At 34.6% G+C, this 25,745-nt stretch overlaps 3 protein-coding genes, 1 non-coding gene and 1 pseudogene across 5 annotated transcripts; 1 reads left to right on the top strand and 4 right to left on the bottom strand.

The window, feature by feature from the left end:
• Positions 1-4,058: 4,058 nt before the first annotated feature.
• LOC130508991 (putative casein kinase II subunit beta-4) lies at positions 4,059-6,062 on the bottom strand. 2 transcript variants are annotated; one of them, XM_057004499.1, is made up of 4 exons: positions 5,439-6,062; positions 5,234-5,343; positions 4,758-4,920; positions 4,059-4,638 (listed from the first exon to the last, which is right to left on the bottom strand). In XM_057004499.1, exons 1-4 carry the CDS (start codon positions 5,869-5,871, stop codon positions 4,505-4,507), a joined length of 840 nt encoding a protein of 279 aa, XP_056860479.1. In that variant the 5' UTR covers positions 5,872-6,062; the 3' UTR covers positions 4,059-4,504. The 2 variants fall into 2 exon arrangements, with proteins under 2 accessions (XP_056860479.1, XP_056860478.1); XM_057004498.1 differs by having other exon boundaries at positions 4,755-4,920; positions 5,439-6,061.
• Positions 6,063-6,498: 436 nt separating this feature from the next.
• LOC108848054 (trihelix transcription factor ASIL2-like) lies at positions 6,499-8,180 on the bottom strand. Its single transcript, XM_018621461.2, has one exon. It carries the CDS (start codon positions 7,655-7,657, stop codon positions 6,584-6,586), a length of 1,074 nt encoding a protein of 357 aa, XP_018476963.2. The 5' UTR covers positions 7,658-8,180; the 3' UTR covers positions 6,499-6,583.
• A 1,096-nt stretch (positions 8,181-9,276) lies between these two features.
• Positions 9,277-10,459, bottom strand: LOC130509882 (cyclin-U4-1-like). Its single transcript, XM_057006188.1, has 2 exons — positions 10,037-10,459; positions 9,277-9,694 (listed from the first exon to the last, which is right to left on the bottom strand). The coding sequence occupies exons 1-2, from the start codon at positions 10,378-10,380 to the stop codon at positions 9,436-9,438; spliced, it is 603 nt and encodes a 200-aa protein (XP_056862168.1). The 5' UTR covers positions 10,381-10,459; the 3' UTR covers positions 9,277-9,435.
• Positions 10,460-16,079: 5,620 nt separating this feature from the next.
• LOC130510223 (small nucleolar RNA R71) lies at positions 16,080-16,186 on the top strand. Its single transcript, XR_008943905.1, has one exon. It is a non-coding gene; the product is annotated as a small nucleolar RNA R71 (small nucleolar RNA).
• A 7,429-nt stretch (positions 16,187-23,615) lies between these two features.
• Positions 23,616-25,469, bottom strand: LOC130509767 (probable WRKY transcription factor 12; annotated as a pseudogene).
• Positions 25,470-25,745: the final 276 nt, after the last annotated feature.

Genomic DNA, 25,745 nt, shown 5'->3' with positions numbered 1-25,745 from the left:
TTCAATTAAAAATTAGGTTTCTTTCGGTTTTTTTTTCTATCGTTCTTCTTTTTCTGCTAGCCTGTACTGATTCCGTATCTTCTAGTACTTCTTCCTTTTTTTCTGTTTGATTATTTTGTTTATTATAAATACATAGTTAAATATATTCTAAATTTTATAACTATATTCTTTGCCGATTAACAATTTTTTTTTGTTTTACATGTTTCTAACTTAAATAGTCTAAGCTATTTTTTATCATTTGTATATCAAATGAAAATAAAAATATAAAAAGGTAAAGTTAAGTATTTTCTAAATATATACATATCCAAACTACTATTTTATGTTTTAAAAAACATTTAGAAAATATTAACTTTAGTTTCTATATTTTTATTTTCATAACTAATAAAGTAATTTATTTCTTAACCTGTGGTTCACCCGCGGTTCATCCGCGGTCGACCCAATGATCTGGTAAGTAGTCCGGTTCAGTGTCCGAGTCGGTTTTCAAAACATTGGGTATTAGTTATTTGTAAGATCTATGCTTTTATTTGCGAAGTGATTTTTCGCAATGGATATAGACTGGTTAATATAGTTTATACGTTTAATGAATAAACATATAAATTATCCATAAATAAAAATGAATTTTAATTTATGATTAGTTAACTGATTAAAATTAATAATGATAAGAACTATCTAAAATTTAAAAATATATTTTAAAATAAAAAAATTAAAGTGATTAATATTGTTTATATCTTTAATGGATAAATATATAAATTACCTACAAAATAAAAAAAATTATTTTTTTATTACATAAGTAAATAAAATTAATAATGATAAGAATTATCCAAAATCTACAAATATATTGTAAAATAAAAAATTTAGAGTGGTCAATATCATTTATACCCCTAATGAATAAAACATAAATTAACCACAAAATATAAAATGAACATTAATTTTTGGATTAGATAAATTATTAAAATTAATATTAATAATAATCATCCAAAATCTAAAAATATATATCTTAAAATAAAACAAACTTATATTGATCATATTATTTTAATAAATATATATTATTTTTATTTCAATCTAACAATAAATATATGGATCCAATTATTACTTTTTGTAAGTAATTTTTTTTATTGTTTATGTTTAAATAGTATAGATCAGCAAAATATATGTAATGGTAAATATAAATAATGGAAAATAAATGGAAAATATAAGCAAAGTATAAGTAAAAATAAGTCTACAAAAAGTGATAGCAAAAATATAAGATTTCAAAATCAAAAATATTTTTAATATGTTAGTGTTTTCAAAAATTTAATACAATAGTACACGTACATATTTTAATAAAATATATAAATTAATAAATATTTGTAAGAAAATTGTATTTAGAGCCACAATACTCTCAGCACATAAGCTTCCATTGTTGAGTTCTTGCCTCTTCTCTTGGCGGTTCCTAGCTTCTCCATTGCTCCTTAACTTCAAAAATGAGCGGAGATATTTTTTCGTTGAGTGTTCCATGTTTCGAGTATAGATTTAGAGAATCACACCTATTGTAATGTTAATAAAATCAATAATATACGATTCATGAGGGGCACTTAGGAGACTCAGTGAACAATCCTTTGTAACAAAGTACTGATCCATGTCATCACTACTAGAACTAAAGAGTTGAATATTAAGGGTATGGTTTAATTACGTAGAACACAAGAAACTCTAAGCAACAATGAAAAATCTCTGAAAATTTCTCATCAATTATTTTTATTATACACAACAGTTAAGCAAACGAAAAACCACATCTGTAAATGATTTAATTGAATCCCCCACAGGTAGATAATTTCCAATACCCTATGTTTTCCTCTCTCCCAACCATTTAGGGGTGGGTACAAGCCGAGTACTTAGACATTTTTCGTGTACTTAGTACTCGGTTTGGCTTGTACGAGTAGTAATATTTTGTATTTGGTTTGCTAAAAACAAGTATTTGCGGTTTCAAGTACTTACCGAAAATTGATGGACTTGCAAGTTAGTTACCTTGTTACTTGTATATTACTTGATAATCATTGGTACATTATTTGATAATTCATCGAAATCTAAAAGTAAATAAATTTATTATATATAAATAATATATCATTGTTTTCATAGTCAATTCGGAAAATAAGATATATAATGCTTATATAAATATATCACTTATGTTTGATTTAGTTATGAAAAAAGAAACATAAACAAATTATTTTACTATGATTTAGGAAAATGTATATTTGTTACTTACGAACAAAACAACATGACTAATTGATTTGATTTTAATAATTAATATTTATCTTGTACTTGCAAATACTTTAGATTACTTGATATCGACTTGGTAAAAACAAGTACTCAACTTTAAGGATTACTAGATTTTGACCCGCCCTTGAAAGGGCGGGTATTATTTTCACTTTTATGAAATATATTATTTGTTTGTAATTATTGAATGTATTTATTTTAGTAAAATATTTTTTATAATAAGTTCGACATATAGAGTCTTTCTCGTAAACTATGTGTTTTTGGCTTTGTTTTATTCTCTCTCTAATAAATATATTTATTTGGCTTGTTACTAAAATAAATAATTTTAGAACGCAAAATGTATAATACTTTAATATTGATATTTTGTTTAAACAATGTGACATATTTCTATATTAATTAAATTATTGTATTTTCATTTTTTATACAAATGAAAATATTTGTGTAGTTTGTTGTTAAAAAAATTGATTTTGAATGCAAGTATACAGTAATTTTATATTAATATTTTGTTATGTGCAGCCATTATATTTTGTTCAAATATAAATCATTTTCAAATACTTTCGTTATTTGAACATTTTTAGTTTCCTATACATTAGAACAAAATTCATACAGACCCGGGGGATTCAATTTGAAACCCACACATAAATTTATATCCAAAAATGGCCTAATATCAAAACCAAAAAAATCTATACCCGAAAAAATTGACCAGTACCTAAATGGGTACCCAAATATTTATTTCTAACGGATTCCGTAAACAAATAAAAAATATTTTATGTGTTTGGCTAAATTAAGTGAAATATAAAATTTTATTCAGTAATATTTGTAAAATATTAATAATGATCAATATATGAATATCGATTTGTTTCAGTAAGTTTTGGAATTGTAATTAATGAATTTTAATTGATTTGAAATGCAGTGGTATAATCTGTAAATAAAAAATACAAAAAGGAAGTACCTAAAAAGAAATATCAAAACCCAAAAAATATATACCCGAAAGAAACGACCCGTACCTAAATGGATACATGAATGTATATGCCTAACTGATTTTGTAAACAAATAGAAAATATTTTTATGTGTTTGGATAAATGAAGTTAAATATAAATTTTTATTTACTAATATTTTTACAATATTAATAATGATCAATATATGAATATCGATTTGTTTAGATAATTTTGAAATTTTAATTAATTAATTTAAATTAATTTTAAATGCAATGGTAGAATCTATAAATAAAGAAAATACAAAAAGGAAGTACTAAAAAGAAATTTCAAAACCCAAAAAAACTATACCCGAAAGAAACGACTCGTACCTAAATGGGTATCCGAATGTTTATGTCTAACTGATTTTGTAAAAAAAAATATATATATATTTTTATGTGTTTGGTTAAAATAAGTGAAATGTTTTTTTAATAGTAATTTTACATATTAATAATGATCAATATATGGAGACATCAATTTGTTTAGATAAGTTTGGAATTATAATTAATTATTTTCAATTGAATTTAAATGTAGTGGTAAAATCTGTAAATAAAAAAAATTACAAAAAGGAAATACATAATTTTTTATAAATGCAATGACTAAATGTGTAAATAAAAGGAAGTAAATATACTGCTATTCCTTTTTCCAAACAATTCTCATTTAATAATGTTATCCGTGTTTCCAAACAAACCTCCTTTTTAAACTCTTATCCAAGTATCCAAACACACCGAAATTGTACTTCATCTTTAATAATATAGATGTACTTATTAAGTAGCAACTAAGAGGCAAGTAACCACTAAGCAGTACATAAATTTTAATTAACTAATGAAATTAATACCAAATATTTAATAAATGAAGTAATATAGAACAAGTAACGGAACAAGTAAAGGATATCAAGTAACAAGTCAAGTAACCAATCAAGTAGTTAAAAATAAAAACGAACTTGATACTTGACTTGTACTTGCGAGTAATAAAATCCGCTTACTTGTTACTCGACTTGATTGTATCAAGTACTTGTTTTTTCAAACCGAGCCAAGTCAAACCGAGCCAAATCAAGTAGCGGGTACAAACCGAGTATCAAGTATTTGTGCCCACCCCTCAAGCATTCTATATATAAGCTCGGTTTCTTCCAAAATTACATACATTTGACCTTTTGTCATAGCTCTTCTCATTCTCCCCAACCACAAGCTAGTATTGATCCCTTTTAAAATCAAGAGGAAGTGTTGGCCACCGAGATTGCGTTAAAACTCATTGGACTGGTGAGAGGAGAAAGCCTCTCATTGCTGCTTGTGCACCTTAAATCCAAAGATTTTAGGAACATAGCTTTGAGTGGGCTTCTGAGGTTTCAGGTTCCCATAAGCCATGAGAAACAAATGTGGGAAAGTAGTCCCAAAGTAAGCTCCATCAATGTCTGAAATAACCATTAAGGAAACAAAAAAAGACTTAATACAAAACAAGCTAATCTAATGTCTAACCGACAAGACTGCATCCAATGTTATGCTAATAAAAGGAAAAAGAAAAGGATACTGCCTTGGTATTTAGATCGGGGGTAGTAAACATCCTCGCATTTTGGGCAGTATATCTTCACCGTACGCGACCTCGGTGTATCAGATTGCCCAACCGGAAGACAAGACTGCCCGCTGCAGAACACTCTCGGACACCTTCCAAAATCACAGTTCTTGTACTTCTCCAACTACATAGAGAGAGATTCAATGTCATTCACACTCAGACCATATAAAATAACAAAAAGGGCTCTTCATTCATACCATAACCGACATTCCTTCGGTTATAGGAATGTAGCCAACATGAATAAGACTAATGTTCTAAAAATAAGTCCAGTCGGGTCTAAACGGAACAAATCTTTTTAAACTATTTTTTAAAAATCGGTCTAGTCACCAGCCTAAACAATAATCTACTATACAGCGCTCTTAATCACCGCCTAACGATTTCTTGAACATTTAATAAGACCATGTAACATAACATTAAAGGGACTACTTTTTCATTACCATAGCAGCCATTCCTTTAGTAGTGAGAATGTAACGAACATGAATAAGACCATACAACATCTCAGCAGCTGATTCCACCAGCTCATTCTGTTCTTCAGTAAACATATCACCTAATTTAACACCAAACAAAAATAAAAAAAACTCAGACAACAGTTATTAATAAAAAAACTAGCTGTACTTGTTTTTTTACTTGTTAACAACTTACTGTTTGATGATTCAACATCTAAGATAAGATCAAGTGCATAGTCATAGTAAGGAACTTGAGCACTCAACCCACAGAGATTAAAATCATCCTCCACATAATCTTCATCCACTTGACAGAAAAACTCGTTCCCTCTCAAGTTACAGAACCACGAGATCCACGACGTGTCATCATCATCACCACCACCTTCCGAGCCACTCACGTCGGATCCTTCTTCGCTGTTATCGGTTTCAGATTGATCTGGAAGGTGAGATTTAGCTGTGCCTGTGGAGGTTGAAGGAGGGTTTGAGTCTTCGCCTTTAGAAGTGGAAGTTTTCTTGAGATGTTTGTCTAAGGCTTCGTTGATCCGTTTCCGATCAATAGCTCCTCCGCTGAGGAGGTCCGTTCTCGATGAACCACCACTGCCCATTATGCCTCCGCTTCGATCTTTGTACATAATTTTGATGCTAAGAAGGTTTGATTTCGATTGATTCAAAGTCTTGGACTTTGTTACCGTTTAAAGAGAGGAGAGAGGCGGAGAAATCTAGAGTAAGAGGAAAGAGAAGAAGTAGAAGAAGAAGAAGAAGAGGCAAAGAGTGCCCTGCTCTTTCCCTGTTGTTTCTTCTCTTCGTCTACTGTTTGTTTGCTTCTCTTTGATTTATTATTGTTTTAGTTTCTGTTATTTATAAATGGGCTTCCTTATTGGGCCATATCTTCTCATATTATTTTAGTCTTTCAGTTTCAGCCTATTAGTTTTGAATGAGCAAGCATAGTCATGTTTGTTTGTGTGTACAAACGAGCAGTTATAGATATTCAGACGAACAACAAAAATAATAAATCGCAGCGACATGTAAGCAGACATGACTAATTTTGGCTTTATTTTGAATGAACAAGAATGTTATTGAGCCTATTAGTTTTTCTCTCTGTTTGATAAGCTTTGACAACTAAGAGGAACCTTCTATTGAAAGAGAGAATGCAGATGTTATTACTCCATTGATGTCCACTTTTAGAGCTTTAGTCAACTAACATTTTCTTCATTCTATGTATTCATGTGGTGAAAGCCAAACTAGGGATAATTAGATAGTAAGCTTTAAAACTCCCTACTTTATAACATAAAGTTCAACATACATTAATGATGTTTAAAAAAAAAACAAGAGTACATAAAAGATTCAAGAGTCGTTGGGTAAGGAAGAAACTCTTCTTGATTTCTTCTTCTTCTCCTCCAAATTTTCAGACATGGTTTTAGCAAAAGCCTCAACAATTCGTTGTTGAGATTCCAATATCATCTTTGTCCTCTTCATCTCCATATCCATCCTCATCGCTTCGATCTCTCTCGTCATCTCCGTTTTCCTCTCCTCTGTTCTCAACAACGTATCTCCAAGTTGCTTGATCGCACTCGCTATCTCCACCATTGGATCATCAGTCTCCTCCCTCTCCTCCTCCTCCTCCTCCTCCTCCTCTGTACTCATCATCATCTCCCTCCCACGTTTTCCTCCTCCTCCTTCAATTCTCACACCCCTAGCTCCATAACTGGATCCTGCTCCGACACGACCAAGTCTCGAACTTCCACTCGCCGTGTATTTCGGATCGATCTTACCGGGAAACCTCGGTCCCGGCTGCGCTATACTCACTCCCGTCGGTATCCGAATCCTGATCCCACCACCGCTGCTGCTACTCCCTCCGGCGGTACCATTCCTATTAAAAAACATCGCCCTTGTCCTTCCGACAGAACCTCCTCCTCCATAAACTTCGTCTCTTTCCTCCTCTCCACCGCCGGGCTTGCTCCCCGGCCGATCCTCCATGGCTTCCATTCGCTTGAAATGGACCCAAGACGATACGAACCTCGCCACCGGCACGGATCTCGCCCTCTGGATCTCCGTGCGGTACCTCTTCCTCAGCTTCTCCATCTTGTGCCGGCACTGAACGGCGGTTTTCCTCGGCGTCACGTCGGGGCAATTGCCGGCCACCGCTTCCGCGACTTCCTCCCAGTGGTTCGCCTTGAGGTTCCCGCGGTTGAGAGCGTGCCATTTGTCTCGGTAGCCGTCGATGAGCGCGGTCGTCTCCTCCAGAGACCAGCACGGCGGAGGCAACCGCCTCGAGTTCTTGGACGCCGACGCGGGTGTGGAGGAGGCGATTTTCAGATCTGTAACGGAATCGTCTGGTTGCGGCGGAGACGATTGGTTACGCGCGGGTAACGGATCCTGGATCGGATCTTGTTCTAACGGAGAATCGGGATCCGACATGGATCGGTTCAGACAAGATCAGAGCTTTTGAGGATTTTAAATAATGTCAGATCTCGTGAAGAGAAACGGTTGTGATTCGATGGCTTTTACGCGGCGGCGACTTCACGTAATAATAAGGAGATAAGGGAGAGAGAGAGGGAGAGAGAGAGAGTGGAGGGGAGGCGCATGATAAAGGTGGAAGGCGGAGGATAAGGTGTTAGATAGAAGCGTGCATTAGCAGAGTTTGGTAATTAAAGGAAAACGCTTTATGCGGTGGTGGCGGAGGGTGGTGGGGGCACCGTCGTGGAGGATGATAACGACACGTGGAATAATAATAGTGGAAGATGAGAGAGAAGAAAGTGGTTGGTTTCGAGGACCAAGCCAACACGCCACCGTATTCATGGTTGGAACAAGGCTAACGTGAGCCGTGTATGACGGGAACCGGTAGGTGGCTTATACTTGGCGTCTTCCTCTTTATTAACCTCTCTGTCTGTCTCTCACATTTTTTTCTTCGTAGCAAATTATTTACCATAGTTTTATGATTGTTGATTTAAGGCAATTAAACACCATTTATGAAATAGGAAGTGGGCTAACAATATAGGGCCTGGCCCATTAATATACACCATCAGATTCTTTAACGTGTGTAAGCGATAATCTACCATAGACTCGTGTTATTTAAGCATAAGCATAAATGGGCTAATAATACAGGCCCCGGCCTATTAATATACACCATCAGGCCGCAGTAAGTTCACCTGAAGGTGTGTGTGGCAAGAAACTGACATCAAAAAGGAAACAAAACCGAACTTGTTTTATTAGGCAGAAACAACTTTAATGGGTCAAAGAGTTGGATTTCTTATGGCATTTTAATCTTCTTAAACCTGGTTGGTATTTTCATTTCCATTGAACTAATAACATTACACACAAAAAGGGTCTACCTTTCAACCTTGAAATGCAAATGCTGTTGCCTTGACCTATGGATCTGCAACGGCTGCACTTCTGCTAATTTCGGATTATGTATTTTCGTCTTAGTGAATTTAAGTCTAGTCCGGAAACATGCTAAGAAAACAAGTATCTCTCCTCCTATAAGAGATATTAATACAACCACCTCTTAAAATACAAAGTTTTATCCTCATATTCCAATTCCTATGTTTTTTTCGCATTTGTTGTGTTCTTGAGTTGTATATATGAAAAGATTAGAGTAAAAACCTATAAACTCTAATCTTTTGTATGTTTTTGTTAGTATTCATTACTTGTTTAAGCTCTCACAAGTCACAGTCTCTTGACCTCTTTCAAATTTGTCTATTGACTGTTCTTTCTTTTTCACAATACTCTGTCTCTGCTCTGCACACGTTCTTTTGTTCCCTCCATAGAACCAGAGACAACAAATCTTATTCACAGACCCCAATCATTGTGTATGCTATTTATTATTATTACTGAAAACATAACCCATGTTTCTCTTCTGACATGGGTAATATTTGAATACCAGACAAAAAGAAAACATAAATCATCATAACACATTTTTAAGTTTCAGTGTTGCTAGTTTCATTTAAAAATCTTTAGTTTTGATCCAAAAAAAAAAAATCTTTAGCCCAGCCAGTCTGTAAAGATGAATGATCCCATCTGTCACATCTAAGATATAATTATCCAGAGAAGTCGTCTGATATTGAATTTTGAAATTTCTTAATCGAGATTGATTAAGACAAGATAACAGTCCCTGCCGACTAATCTCTACATCATCTACACAATTACACAACTCATTAAAATGGACGAAAATGATTTAAAACTATATGAAAAGAGAATCAGACAGCAAGTTGTTGTTGTTTCTGATGAGTAGCTTCATCGTCGTTGAAGGTAATGACTGATCTTGGTGGGACAACAACGAGGGAGAGAGGTTGAAGCAGAGTCATTTCCTTTTGAAGATAAGAGAAGTAAGCGTGGAACGTGTTTGGCGTCACGTTTAAATCAAAACCTAACCCGAATAAGAAATCTAGCTCCAGAAGATTCATCTCTTTCGTGCTTATACCTCCCACTTTCGCATAATACGCATTGTTGTAGTACCTGTTTAGTCACCAAGTTTAGAGTTCAGTGGATCAGAATCAAATCTATTCATAAAAATCTAAACTTTCTTTGCATTATCTGAACCAAACAAAGATTCGAATTCAATGTAGAGGGTTTAAGAAAATAGAATCAGACTAACACTTCTTCTTCAAACGAGTTTTGTCTGGAGATTCAGACAAAAACATAAGAAACAGAGCTTTTGATAAACAGGGGAAGAAACAGAGCATTTCAGAAACAGGGGAGTGCTTGATCATTAACAGAATTTTATAGCTATGACAGTGAATTCTGAGCTCGACCCTCAATTCAAGATTAGATTTCGATTAAAGAAACCAAGAAACTTACAGATCATCGAGGAATTTAGCAGCGACCATGACACTGGTAATGAGGAGACGATGAACGTTAAAGGAATTGATCGGTAGCGAAGGAATTGATCTGTGAGTGAAACGGTCGAGATAAACATAAGCAACAACGAAGCAAGAAGAGCTACAGTTCGCGTATTTGAAAATCCTCTCTAGATAGCTCTGAATCGTTATGGAAGGTCGACTCAGTCCATGGAACACGGAATCACTCTGTGACTGAGTCGTGACTCGCCGGGTGAGATCATTTGACTCGGCAACTCGTTCTAGCAACGCCGATAAGAAGGCTATGAGCTTCTGCATTACTCCTGGATTCTCAAGCTCAGACATTTTTTGTGTTTTGAGAGAAAAGCGAAAGTAACTTTTTTTTTCTGTTCTGTGTGATTTTGCTCTGCTCTGTTGTTAATGGCGTGTATTTAAATTGGTCGTTATATTGTGTACTTTTAAAATTTAAAATTTTATTTTATTTAATAAGTAAGTATTTTCTGTTTTTTTTTTTAATTTTGATCAGTACGTAGGTGCATTTTAAAAAGTTATCTAATTCTAGTAATCAACTCTTGTTCTATCACCGTCGGCTGTGGAACAAAAAACAAAAATATCACAAAATATATAAGGAAAATTGAATATTGACCTCTAAAAAGAAAATATATTTTATATGTAGAGACTTTAAGAAGGATAATTCAAAACTGAAAAGTAATGATATAATCAATTTAACAAATTCCCGATTTTTAACCGATACGTCTCCTCGAACTCATGTTCTCAAAATCTACTAGATCAAAGAGACTATGGCCTTGATTGGTAGAGCATTAGCATTAGCATTATACTCTACATCATCCAATCAACATTGGTTAGAAAATCATTTACTAAATGCTAATGCTCTCCAAATGCTCTCTAGCAAATGCTCTCATATGAAGCTTTTGGAAGAGCATATGCATTTACAATTTATAAATTTAAGAAATAAATATAATTAGTTCATTTATTTGATTTAGTAATATCATAAAATTATTTTTGTATCCAAAAAATGAAAATTTGATTTCTAAAATAATTTACAATATAATTATTAAAAAATAGTATTTTACATTTAAAATCTAATTTAATTATATAAATTATATTATATTTTAAATGCGAAATATTATTTTTAAAATAGATATTTTAATTGTAAAATTTATTTTTAAAATAATTTTTGAAAATAGTAAATAAAATAAATTAATTATATCTATTTTATATATTAATATATTAAATAAAAAGTTTTATATAATGATAATTTGTTTATTTTGTTTAATAATATTCAGTTTATTTTATATCCAAAAAATTTATATTTTCTTTATTTTCTTTATTATTCAAAATTATTTTATATCCAAAAATAAATTTATATATTTAAAATTTTATATTTTTAAATAATAATATTTCATATTTAAAATTTAGTTTAATTTATGTTATAATTAAGATTCATTATTTTTAATAACAAATATATTATTAATATATATATATTATAATTTAATATATATAATTTTAAAATAAATATATTATATACTAACTTTTATAAAAAAAAAAATTGTATACTGCTACTGCTCTACCAATCATCTTATTAAAAATTTTAATATGAGCATACAGCTTCTGCAGCATACTGCTTTTACAGCATACTGCTATTGCTTCTTCATCAGATGTACCAATCGAGACCTATGACAAACACCAAATCAGTATCCTAGAGAATACAACAACCTTAATATAAAACTAGAACCATCTGAGTTTAGGATTATGATTTTCCCAATTTCATGAATGTTGATGTGAGTGTTATCTGTCATTAACATTTTGCCTCCCTTGAATTCTTCCAAGTCAAATAAGAAGCTCTTAGCAGGAGTGATATGAAACGAGCAGCCATAGTCCATTACTCACTCATCCTTCGTATATTGAGTACTAACAATTAGTATTAATGGTTGTTGTGGCTCTTCTCCCACATTGGCTGAGTCTTGCAATTTGAATGATCTCTTATCAGGGCACCCACACTTCCAATAGCCCTATTTCCCACATACAAAACATCCTTTGTTTTTTTTATATTGTTCCTAGAACGTGACTTAAATTTTCCAAACCGACCTTTAGATATTATCTTGTAGAGTTTTCCACTGCCTTTACCTGATTGATGGTCTGGTTTTCCTCTCTCTACCACTAGACCTTCTCAACCAGATCTTGTGAACTTGCCACTCTCGATCAGCTCCCTTTCCTTGGACCTGGCAGCCCCAATAACCTCGTTTAGGCTTAAAGTATTTCTCCCATACTTGAGATTTTCTCTGACCTGATCATATTTGTTAGGCAGTGAACTTAGCAGTACGATAGCCTGAACCTCCTCTGAAACTTCCACTTGCAAATTACTCAAGTTTACAAATATCTTCAGAAAATCATCTACATTTTTGTCAATAGTTTTCGAATCAAACATCTTGAAGCTGTAGAATTCCAAATAGCAAGAGCAAAGATTTTATTCATCTCTAACTTCTCTAGGCCTATCTCAGCTCCTTTGATCTCTACACTCATTAATCATGCATCTACAAACCACAAATCCACCATCTCTCTAACATTCAGGAAGCAAACTCAATAGACATCTCACAAATGGTCAACTGGTCCAAGTCATTTGGTTTGGTAAGACAAAGGCTTTAATGCAAGTGAAATCAGAGGTTCAAAATAATCTTTTAAGGTGGTTTTCTCTCAAAACACAGTAGCTTTGACATTACACATAATATATCTAAGAAAGGGATCAACTCATGCATACAATGCTCAATCTCCATTGTTCTACCATTTCCCAAACACACAAGATATTCAATTATTCCTCAATGTCAAACCCAACTCACATCTCTCACCAAAAGATCCCAAGAACATTCTTCACATCAGACTCTTTCTTTTTGAAATCAATAAGGGATTTTCACAATTCTAAAACAAATCTCAGCTCCTAACAACTTTGCTAGCCCCCTTTTTATTCTCTTTTTTTTTTTCTTTTTTTTTATATTTTTTTTATATATTTTTTTTTTTTATATTTGGGGGCCAAGACTTTTCACAATAAGAGCTAGACATTTCTCCACTTATCCCATAAAGACAAATCATTTAAGCACAAAGAGTCAAACCTTTCATATTCCCAAATCACAATCACAACACTCACCCCCTTCCTATAGCTAGACAATAGAGTGACTAATCTAGCAAGAATGGAGACTAAGCATTGTCGTTCCCAATACTCTCAACATTATGCACATGTAAAGCTTTCCAAAGAGGCCTCACTCAACAAATAATGATGGTTTAAAAAGGAGGTATGGGTTTTGGGAGTGGAGTACCACTTGAGTTTGTCAAGAAGATTGGTAAAAAGGATGGGACAACTCAAGTGTGTATATCCATGACTTAGTACACAAGAGACCATATGCAAGAGACATTAAAACATGAGCTTGCTTCAAAGAGAGAGTATCAACAGTCAAATGAGTTTCAAGAGGAGCATTCAAGGCGCGAAGTTTACAAGCTTTCCAAAGGGTGCTTAAGCTACTTGTCATGATTACAAAGGTCAACAAATTCAGTACTTAGCATGAGCTCTTTACAAAGTTGAAATCCCCCTAATGCATGAATGCAACCTATATGCTTCTAGACTCAATCCTAAAAATGCAAATGATGCAACTAAATGATTCTTTTTGTGTTTTTCAAATTTTTTTTTTTTATGCAAATAAGGATGCAATATGCAATGCATGAGACTCAAAATCATGAAAACAAACATGATCAAATACTTGGTACCTCCCCCACACTTAAATCACACAGTCTCTGTGTGAGTGAGGTACCCAATGAAAATGTGAAATACAAAGAAAAGTGGGATTGTGTGTTACCTTCCGTGGAGCGAGGTATGGGGGTCGCTGCGGCAGGTCGCTCCCAGCTGGAGCGACCTCGTGACGTCGCTGCGAGACCTCGCTCTGACTGCGGTTTCTGTGTTTCCACTCGCGTGTGACGCGAGCGACCTCGGCATCTCGCTCTAGACATGTCGCTCCCAGGTGGAGCGACCTAGAGGTGTCGCTGCGATGAGATCGCTCTGGTGTCCGACTTTCTGCTCAATACCTGCACACAACTTCACTCTCCCATTGTTTTATGCAATAAAATGATAATGCAAATACTAATGCAATATATACAAGGATACTCATTGGACTTCCTCCCAAGTGAGCTTGTTTTAAGTCTCTAGCTTGACTTTGCCTCCTTTGGATCAGGCTGGACTAGGTGCAGAAAGTGGAGTTGACACCCCATCTTCCTCAGGTGGTAGCTCATCAAAGTGATCATCAGCAGGAGGAGGATTCATCTCTTCAATGGTGAAGGCTTGTCCAAATACAGTGGGGTTCCTCATTTTCTCCTTGATGTCAAAGTGGAGGATGTTCTCCTTACCCAAATGGAGGTCAATCTTCCCTTCCTTCACATTCACAATAGCTCCTGCTGTAGCTAAGAATGGCCTTCCAAGAATCAATGGGTCTTGAGCCTCCTCACCCATTTCAAGCACCACAAAATCTGTAGGTATCTCATACCTTCCAATCTTCACAGGGAGGTTCTCTAGGATGCCCACAGGGTACTTCACTGAACGATCAGCCAACACCAGAGAGAGTCTACACTTCTTGTACTGAGTGAATCCAAGCTTCTTTGCCACAGACAAAGGCATCAAGCTGACACTAGCTCCCAAATCGCAGAGACATTTCTCAAATACCATAGGTCCAAGAGCACAAGGGAGTGTGAAGCATCCTGGATCCTCTAGCTTCTCTGGAGCATCAAGCCTCTGAATGATGGCATTGCACTCATGACTCAGAACCATCATGCCCTCCATCTCCTTCTTCTTAGCAGCTACAACATCTTTCAGGAGTTTGCTGTATTGAGGAATCAGCATGAAAGCATCAATGATGGGCATTGTAACCTGAGCTTCACTCATCTGCTTCTCAAACAAAGCCTTGTACTTCTGTAGCAGCTGCTTCTTGAATCTACCAGGGAATGGAAGCTTTGGTTCATAGGGAGGGGGGACAGGAGAGCTCTCACTTGCTGGAGCAGCAGATTCACCATCTTTTGTTGTTTTCTTCTCTTCTCCAACCTTTCCTTTACCCTTGGCTTTCACAATCTTCTCCAAGATCTCAGCATCTGTCTTCTCATCAACAATGACCACTTCATCATCCAGGTTGATGGCCACCTCCTCACCTTGTTTCTCAGCATCCTTGGTGAGGGTTACAGGAGTCAACTGCTTACCACTCCTAAGTGTGACAGCTTTTGCTTCCTTGGGGTTTTGATCTGACTTTCCAGGTAGAGATCCTTGCTGGCGGTTCTGGTGGGAGCTCATGGAAGCAAACTGATTCTCCAAATTCTTGACAGAAGAAGCAAGGTTGGAGAATTTGTTGTTGAGCTCATTGTAGCTTCCATCGATCTTGGAGTGGAGATTCTTCAGCTCATAGCCAACATGCTTCTCACTTCTAGTCTGAGACTCCAAGATCTGTTTCAGCAAGGCATCAGTGCTGCTTTCTTGAGGAGCAGAAGAGTTAGGAGAAGAGTTTTGCTGAGGCTGATAGTTGCTCTGCTGGTTGTTTCGAGGCTGATAACCACTCTGCTGGTTGTTTGAATAGGGCTTCTGTTGGTAGTTGTTGTACTGAAAGTTGGGTTCCTTCTTGTACCAGCTACCATTACTGTTGATGAAACACAGTTCTTCTTGCCCTTCCAAACCCTCAACCTCATTGACAGTAGGAGGTATCTCCTGGCTTGGGTTGCCAACAAAGTTCACCTGCGCTTGTGTGGCCTTATCAGCAATGAGTTTGTCAATCTTCTCCTGAAGAGCCTTTATCTCATTCCTTGTTTGATTGTCATCACCTCTGCTGCTTCTGTCATGGTCTCCACTGTAGACTGCATCACTCTTAACCATGTTGTCAACCAGAGCCTCTGCCTCTTCCTCAGTTCTCCCCAAAAAGAACCCATTGCTAGCTGTATCCAGTCTGGCTCTGTACTTAGGAAGAGCACCTCTGTAGAATGTGCTCAGCAAGCTCTCCTTAGAGAATCCATGGTGTGGGCACTGAGCTTGGTAACCATTGAATCTCTCCCAAGCTTCACTGAATCCTTCCAAGTTCTTCTGTTGGAAGCTGGAGATCTCATTCCTCAACTTAGCAGTTCTTGAAGTAGAGAAGAATTTCTCCAAGAATGCCCTTTTGCAGTCTTCCCAAGTGGTGATGGAGTCACTTGGTAGAGACTTCTCCCACTGACGTGCCTTATCCCCCAAAGACAAAGGGAATAGCTTGAGCTTTAAGGCATCCTCTGACACACCATTAGTCTTTGACATACCACAGTAGCTGTCAAACTTATCCAAGTGATCAAATGGGTCCTCCACAGCCAGACCATGATACTTGTTGTTCTCTATGCAGTTTAGCAGTCCTGACTTGATCTCAAAGTTGTTAGCAGCCACAGCTGGTGCTCGAATTCCAAGTCTAGGACCATGGATGTTGGGGCGGTCATAAGTGCCAATGGGGCGAGCTGGTCGCTGTTGAGGTCCATTGGGGTTCTGAGGATTTTGTTGTTCTTCCATTGCAGCTTCCAGTGGCTGCAGTTGAGCCTGTTGCTCTTCTTGTCTTCTCTTTCTAGCACACTCTCTCTCTAAAGCTCTGATGTCTGTGGCTCTTGGAACAAGGTTTGATGTACCCTTGCTCCTCAAGTTCATACACCTGAAAATCACAAAGAGTGAAGAAGAGAATCAGTAACTTACAAAAATAAAAATGACTTAGTCTCAAGCAAATGACTAAATCTCAATGTTCAAATCAAACTCAGAATTTGGCAACGGCGCCAATTTGATGTTAGGAGTTTTGAGGCTCCTAAGTCAAATGATAGTATAGTGGTAGTAAGTTGTCGAACCAGTTCTGAGGGACTCAAAGCAGTGAGAATGCAAGTATTTGCCTAATCTAAGTGCAGCCAGTGGTTTGATGATTTCTAAACTAATGATTAAAGCTAAAGCAAAGCAATAAAAATGATACTTTTAAGCTATTGGAAAGGAGAACTCATGGGTATAGGGATTTAGACCTTGGGTGATCAGGTTTCGAACTAAGGAATGTAAATGATAAATCAAACTATCAACCTTAAGCCTAGACACAATTCTAAGCAAGCTCTATGTCTAGATGAATGCTCATTTGCTAACATGTCTCAAACATCAAATGTCTTTGGTTGAATAACATGCAAGCAATCATTACTAACAAGTCTATTAGCTATCTTAGCATCTTTAACAACAAATCTCTTTGGCAAAGTACACTAAAAGCCTAGGAGAGTTGACTCAGGCATTTCATCAAACACCTGTCGGGTGAGAAATGCCTAGAGATCACCCTTTGAGTGGCCTACTCAAATGATGCATTAAGATCACTCTACTAGCAAGGAACAAGTATGATCTACACCTAAAACATCCTAGAACTAGCCTAATCACCCTTAATCACCCTAACCCATGAATCCAAAAGGTGATTACTCACTAATCTCCATGATTCCTCTTAAACCCATGGTGGATTTCAGATGAATCATATAGAGAACTAGAAAAGAAAACACAAGAACACAAGAACAATCAAATCAAAAGATAACTTTCTTGAGAGAGTTTTGTGTTCTTCCATAGATAAAAGACAGATTGCCAAATGGTGGCTACATAGTACTTAAACATTAGGTTTTCCAAGTGCAAAAACGTGCACAACAATTGCAAAAAGGTCCTTGAAAAATAATAAAATCGTGCCGCAAATAACGTGGAGCGACCTCAGAGGGTCACTTCAGGAGGTCGCTCTGGGGTTGGGAGCGACCTTGGGGGGTCGCTCTGAGAGGTCGCTCCAGCCTCCATTTTTGTGTCTCCGGGCGATGAAAACGCGAGCGACTTAGGTGGGTCGTTCTGGTTGGTCGCTCTAGTTGGGAGCTACCTTAGGGGGTCGCTCCGGAAGGTCACTCTGCGGTTCTCGACCAGGATGGATATGCCTCTAGTAAATTGATCGTAACTTCTCCATTACATCTCCAAATGACTTGAAACCACTTCCATTAGAAAGCTAACTCAATTTCCTGTGTCTCCACAAAATCTTAGCAACAGAAGATTTCTCTAAGACCTCCATCCATGCTCATCTTTCACCCCCTTTTTGATCACTTTGCTTCCAAATGTCTCTAAGAACTCCATGTGGTGTTCCAATACCTGATAGAGACATATGTATGCCAAATGCAACCTAAACATGTCTAAATCCTAATCTATATGATGCAAATGCTTATGAATGAATGGTTAAAACGATGCAAATATGCAAGACATCATAGAACCTGAGATATAGATATATCCGATTGGGCAACGAAGTCTATGTGTACAACTTATCCAGTGTACTCCACATTGCAGCAGTAGTCTCACAATGTTTGTTTTTTCTCAATACATTGTTCCCAACATTCAGCACAACCAGGTCCTTTGCTTTCTCTGGTTTCTCAAACTTAAATGGATTCATAGCTGGTGTACACTCAACAATTCATGATAATCCTTTTGTTGTGTCCCTAGTCGTTGACTCGGGTTCATCCTTGGTGTCTGTACCATCCTTTAATAACTTCTCATCAGTAAGAATAGCCTTTAGACCAAGCACTCCAAAAATGTGCAAGAATCAGCACTTCCATAGTGCAAAATCCCCAGTACCATCGAATTGATCAACTTCTATGTGTGTATTAGACATCGCGTATGGATATGATTATCTATCTCCCTCCTAAGTAACCTTAACAACCCGGTAGCCCTGATACCACTTGTAGAGATTTAGTTTAGGTTTACTAAGGTTTCAAGTTGTCTTTGATCTAGAACTAAGAAATTGAAAGTAATGACACAATCAATTTAACAAGTTCTCGACCTATAACTGGTACGTCTCGTGGGAAAACTCATGCTCCCAAAATCTCCTGAATCAAAGAATCTCTAGCAAATACCAAATCAGTGTGCTAGATAGTACAATAAGATCACCTCAACTTAGTTAGAGAATATAAAAACCTTAATATGAGACAATAGACTTAAACCCAAGCTATTTTTCTTTGTTGAAGTCTCATTTCTCTTGCTCTTATGACTTATTGATTGATTTGTATTGTCGTAACCTGATGTCGTTGCTTGTACTTGTGTTAACCTAATCATCGTACTAACATCACTTTATATATGGTTTGTATGTGATCAGGTGGTACAAGCTGGAGTGGACCTGTGAGGACTTGGCCTAAGAAGACATGTTCTTGCTGCTGGCCCATTAGGCTCTTCAGCGAAATCCAAACTCTACGTTATATTTCATAAATTGGTTTAGTGATTGTTACTAAATTAGAAAACTTAAGTCGTTAAAAGAGGAAAAGACAATCAATGCACTAAACCACCATATATCAAATCCATACAGATAAACATATTATCGTATCTCTTGATATGTACAAAATTATGAAAATATTGATGTTACAAAATTATGAAAATATTGATGTGATTTGGAAAATTATAGTATATGTAATTTTTGGTTTGTAATCAGAGGGAGATATAGGATTACATTTAGATGGGGGCACATAACTTTTTTACAATATATATAGAGCTTTTAAGTAGAGACATGTCTTAGATTTTATACATATTACTAGGAGAGAAAAAAAGTCAGTTGGAAGTCCGTGATCCCATACCGTTAATCTTGCGTCCAGATCCGGTCCTAGAAATTTATAGACTAGAAACAAAAGAAAAAAAAATTGGCCACTATTTAGAAGAAAAAAAATAAAAAGCTAATATGGTGAGATGGAACCTCGATTCATGGTTGGTTAACGTGATGTGATATGGAGCACAGAGAAACCGCTAGACTACTGAGGACTTTTATAAATTTGTGGTGGAAACTAAGTTATAAAATAAACGGCTGGAAGCAGCTGCTTCCTCTGTTTTGCTAAAGGGCCACCCCTGTTTATAATGCGGAGATGGGATCTCATACTCATCATGTTACAATGGACATGTGGGGAGGATTTTTTAAACCTAGAAAGTCATGACGATAGTGATCTTACCAAGTGCATATGTTGCTAATAATGCGAATATGCGAATCAATTCCCATCTGGTATCATTTCCTTATAGCCCAAAATAATCATGATTGTTAGAGAAATGTAGTTATTGGGTAGATTATAGATTGATCTAAATCTAACATGCCAGGATTGACAGCTAATTTTGACGCACTTAGGCAAAGTTCTTAAAAGTTCTTAGACAAGCAAACCCAAAAGTTAAAAATCAATATAAGAAGATAATTCACCTTAAAAAAAAATTGCTTTATTCATAAAAGAAAATATTTTAACTTTACAAGAGGATATGTTGCGTAACCATCGCTTTTTTGGAAAGTTTCGAATAATACATTTGCATTACTAGCTACATTCAAAATGATGCACTTTGAAGTTGTTTAGTGATTTTTTTTTCCAGATAACATCAAAGTATAGTTCATAGCTACCTACAATATTCAAACTGATGCAATTTTGCTAGCTCGTTAGTAATTATCTTTCAATTAACATTATAGTTTTTTTTTGTAAAAGGCTTTCAAATAACATTATACTAGTTCATAGCTACATATTCAAACTGATGCATTTTTGTTATAGCTCGTTAGTAATTTATCTTCCAAATAAAATTATAGTATAGTTCCTAGCTACATTCATGAACGACGAGCTGTAAGTTGACAACATTTGATTAACTAATGTACATAGGGTTTAAGCATATATTAGTTGGACATTATTTTATGGTATAGTATTTGTTTTTTCCTACTGAACGTATACTTGATTAGTACCTGAAGTTACAAGAAATAAAAACAATTAGTTAAACACGACAGCCAGGTTAGATTCTAAGTTCTAACTGATTAGGATTCGAGTGATGAAAAAGTAAAGCATGTCTCGTGAGAGCACTAAGAATAAAGATATCTTTTTTTAGTTTTTTGTAGCATTTGGGGATCATCAATAACTGCGTAACGTGTATCTCTTCTCGTATCTTTTTCGAAGCCAAATACCATGTGACTACTCATTTTTTTCTAAGTAATATTTTAAAATTTTCATATAATCGAAGTACTTTATATAGGGAAAGTCAAATTATGATTTATTTTAAGTTGCATACGATATCGTTCTACAAATATCTTCGAATATGATCGTGATGAATAGTAAAACAATCGTCCAGAACAGCAAAATAAACCAGTAGTTGTGGCTTGCCAAAGATTTAAGAGCATCTCTTTATTTTATTAAAAGCCCAATTCAAAGTAAATATTGTTATGTTGGGCCAAGAATAAACACATCTTAACCGTATATAATGTTGAAATGAAGATAGACACAAACACATCTAGACATCTCTTACTTTGTTAAAGTCCAATTATAGAGAAACTATTGTAATGTTGGTCCGAGAGAAAAATAAAATTTCACAATAATAATGTTGAAATGAAGTCTTCAAAACAAATCTAGACATCAGATCATAAATCTCTTTTTTTGTCCCTCAAGGTTCTTGCATGATGCCATGATGTTGCTATTGGTAGAGGGAATCAATACCCTATACTACAGTTTTGCTAAAATCCAAACGAAAACAATGAAACTTTATTTTTGGTCTTTTAATTCAAAAAGTTTATTATTCTGTTAAGAAAACTATGTCATAATGCAATGATAAGTGTTAACAAATCGTGTAATAAGAGGTGGACCAATAAATGTATAAAAGTGACGGATGAGTCAGGGCATAAAATAGGTGGGTTACTCAGTTTTTCACACTCCACTTGTGTCAGGCACACATTATAAGCAGCGAGTCACATGCCCTGACCCAGTTTTAAAGAGTTCATCGTTCGCCATTAGCTTTTTCACATCTATAAATATAGCAAGTAACCATCAATTAATATGTTATATCATACCTAGTTTTATTTTCTTTAAAGCTTCTTTTCAACTAGTTTTCAACTGAGTAGAGTGGGTAAAAAGAATGTCTGCAATAAAATTTGACTTTGTTCTCCATTGCAATGGTCACCCTGCATTTGCAATATCTTTCAAGACCGAAGGTGATGATGACGATGATGTAGTCTATGATTACGCTCCGGCTGCATGAGTCGATAATCATCTATCTTATTAAAACAGAAACATTCTGTTGGACCTAACATTTATTTTGTAAGTTTTTAAATTAAATACACCTTTATACTTTATAGTTAAATCTACATTAAATCACAAATGTTCCTTTCTTTATATTACTATCTATGTTTCCAAACAATATAATTATTTCTTTATACTATTATCAATGTTTCCAAACAAAATATTTTTTATACTACTATCAATTTTTCCAAACAATACAATAATTAATCTTATTATTTTATATCTATCATTTTCTCTTTAAAATTTTGTAGAAACGTCATATTTTCATAAATTGCAAAATAATGAACTTTAAAATTTGGATTATAAGATTACAAATTATGAAACTATTACAGTTTAAATCTAATTAGATTACATATCAGTCATACATCAGTTCAATCGGTTAGTCTCGGATTTTAGTGATTTTTTTAATATGAATATTTTAAAAACCAAAATTGAATTGTCAGATCTCCGGATAAACGGGTATAGTCACAATCGGGTTGAATTTAAAAACACTGATTTAAATGCAAAAGTATTTTAAATACACACTCTTTTAAAAATTACCAAAATATTTGTTAAGTTATTAGTGAAATTTTTTATCGTAAAATATTCCGCGCTTCCAAAGCGCGGGTCAAAATCTAGTATATAGTTATAAGTTATAACATCTTCATCATTAGGAAGAGAGAAGCTTTTCTTGCTAGCTAGATATAACCCTAACAATATACGTGATCTGTAATATCAATATATACCACATATGTATTTGTAGACCATGAGCCAGTTTGTAGCTAGGTTTGCTTGAGTGTTATTACTACTTATACCTTTATAATAAATTGTTGAACTCTGTTATATACTTTATTGCTCACATTTAAAGTCCGTCCTACCACATGAAGTTGAAACGTGGATAATACTCTCACAGACGTACGTATGTGAAAATCTTACATGTGGAATGTCGTACACACTAATCAGCTAGCTGTTGATTCTAGAAGTAACTTAAATTTCTATGCATCAGGAAAAGTCAATCAGAATCAACATCTGGAAGGCGTGAGGGTTGAATACCTTACTGATATGCCTTTTAATATTAGAAAAAGAAATAAAGATGTTTTTAAAAAGAAAAAAAAATATCAAATTTTGAAGCTAGTATAAATGAAAGTTTAAAAATTGTAAATCATTAATCCACATGATCAACATACAACTTTTCAATGGATATTTGTTTCATTTGTGTTTTTACTCTTTTAATTTCTTTGTTTCTTCAAGATTAACTTGCGTTACAAATTAATTTTTTTTAGCAAAAAAAAGAAGAAGATTAACTTGCGTTTTGTTCACATCATCAACTAATTCACCCCTTCACCTTTCTTATCAAGAAAAAGATCTTTCACCTATATCTCTTAATATGCTCTTTATCGGGTAAGTATATTTTGCTTCAAAATGATTTTAGCAAATATGATCTTATATCACGCCACCTAATCAGCCTCAAAACTAATCTACATTGTGAGTATATAAGTCTATTACAAACAAAAATCCAAGAGTATATAAAACATCTGATGAAAAGCACATGCAATATCAAATATGCAATATATCACACATCCATAATCTGTCTATATATAATATAAGTAAAGAAAGAGATTAGAAGGAAGAGAGACAATGATCATGGTCAGGAGAAGTGGACTCATCAGAGGGAATGTGGTTGTGACGACCTTCGTAAGTAGTAATCACCATTCTACAATCTTCCGACAGCCTCTCCACTCTCTTCTTCACCTTACAGTTGTTGTGTGTGCATCTGTAATAACTTCTGTATATATATCCAAATTTTATTATTTATTTATTAATAAATTAAATATTATTAAACACAATTTAATTAGATTCAGTTGACCATACCAAAATAATAGTAACAAAACAAACATTAGAAACGTGTGAATGTCACGAGCCTTATAGTGTACTAACAAAAATAGTTGGAAATATGTGTAGATACTGCACAATAAAAGAGATAAAAATAGAAAATGTTGTTTGTATTCTTAATGTTGACAACCTATAAATACTAAATTTATAACATACATATTTTTTTAGTGAATGTAAAATTATATTCAAATCAAAAATCTCCTTACAATAGATGTAATATTGTTAAAAGTAATGTTACACAAATATATTTTAAACATATACATTTTGTATAAGGATGTATGAGAAGTCATGTCTAATACTTGAGCTAATGTTCGACAATAGTCTAAAGAGAGAATATTATGGATACACCTAAATTTAGTTCCTACCCCATCTTTTACAAACTATATATCAATCACCAGTCAATGTGATTATACGAGAATCATTAAGCACATGCTATCTGAAGGATTGGTAAAGTTAATTTTGGTTAGTTAAAAGGGTCGATTAACAGTCACATAAATATTGCTGTATTAATAAGTTAATTACCTCGGGTGAAGGCTGTTCTTGACGACTTTCTGACCATATTTACGCCATTTGTAGCCATCGTCGAGAACGTCAACATCGGTTTTCGTCTGGAAACAGAACCTCGGCTCTCTTAGTTTCCTCCGTGTCTTCACTTTGTTCGTCATCTCTCCACTCTCACTACTTGATCTCCACCTGAAAATGCAACCGCTCTATAATGTATTAGAAACATTATTTATACCTTAGGTTTAATCTTTTGCCATAAGGCTTTGTATATAGTCTATCGTTCTATTGGATCTCAAAACAATCCAAGGGAAACCTATAAAATTAATAATAAACACTGACAAGAAAAAGGATCAATTTACTGAAGAAACCAAAGGCAATATTCATAACTTTATTCACGTAGTTATTAGTTGACGGTAACAGAAGAAGAATGGAATGGATCCATCTACGAATTCAAATGAGCTAAATTACCAAGAATTAGAATGCCCATCATTGTTGATTCCACCTCTAATGTTATCCTGGTCATCATTAACCACCTTTGATCCCAAAGGTCCTCCACCCTACAGAACACATTAAAATCCTCCAAATTAAGATCAATCAGTACTTTTAACAATGAAAACAAGACAATAATGGATATGCATATATGTGTAGAAAGGGAGATCATAGCTAGTTAGACCTGAAGATTATTAAAAAAAACGTAGAGGTGCATGAGTAGTATTAGTGGTAGAAGAAGAGTTGTAGATGGGGAAAGAAGGAGAGGAGAGAGAAGAGGACGAAGAAGAAGAGAAGAAGGTTAAGACATTAGTTTCTTCAAATGGAACGAGGAAGTTCATATTCTCTTGGATCGTCGTCGACGATGATGTTACTTGTTGTAGATCGTAATTATTGAGTACTACTCTTCTTTCTTCTCCTCCTTCCATTTGATTTAATCCCAATCTCCCTTTTTATTGAGTGTATTAGTTTTTAAATAGCGTATCACACTAATTATTTTGTCTATATTTTATATTAATAAAAGTTATGAAATGTTACTTTGACGGTTTTTCTTCTCTTGCTTTCATATAGAGACGTAGGGTTTCGTGTGTATACGTCCATCATCTGAACCATTCATGTCTTTGGCAGTCAAGCTTTACGTGAAGTGTTTAGAAGTTCTAAAATCATATCCCGGGCAAAACAAAATTATTCGGATATATACCCAATCTATATATATATATATATATATATATATATATATATATATA

This window comes from Raphanus sativus, chromosome 3, assembly GCF_000801105.2.
Source record: "Raphanus sativus cultivar WK10039 chromosome 3, ASM80110v3, whole genome shotgun sequence".
Classification (NCBI taxonomy): Eukaryota; Viridiplantae; Streptophyta; class Magnoliopsida; order Brassicales; family Brassicaceae; genus Raphanus; species Raphanus sativus.
Note: the sequence above shows the minus strand (reverse complement) of the source record. Positions and strands in the feature narration are given on the sequence as shown.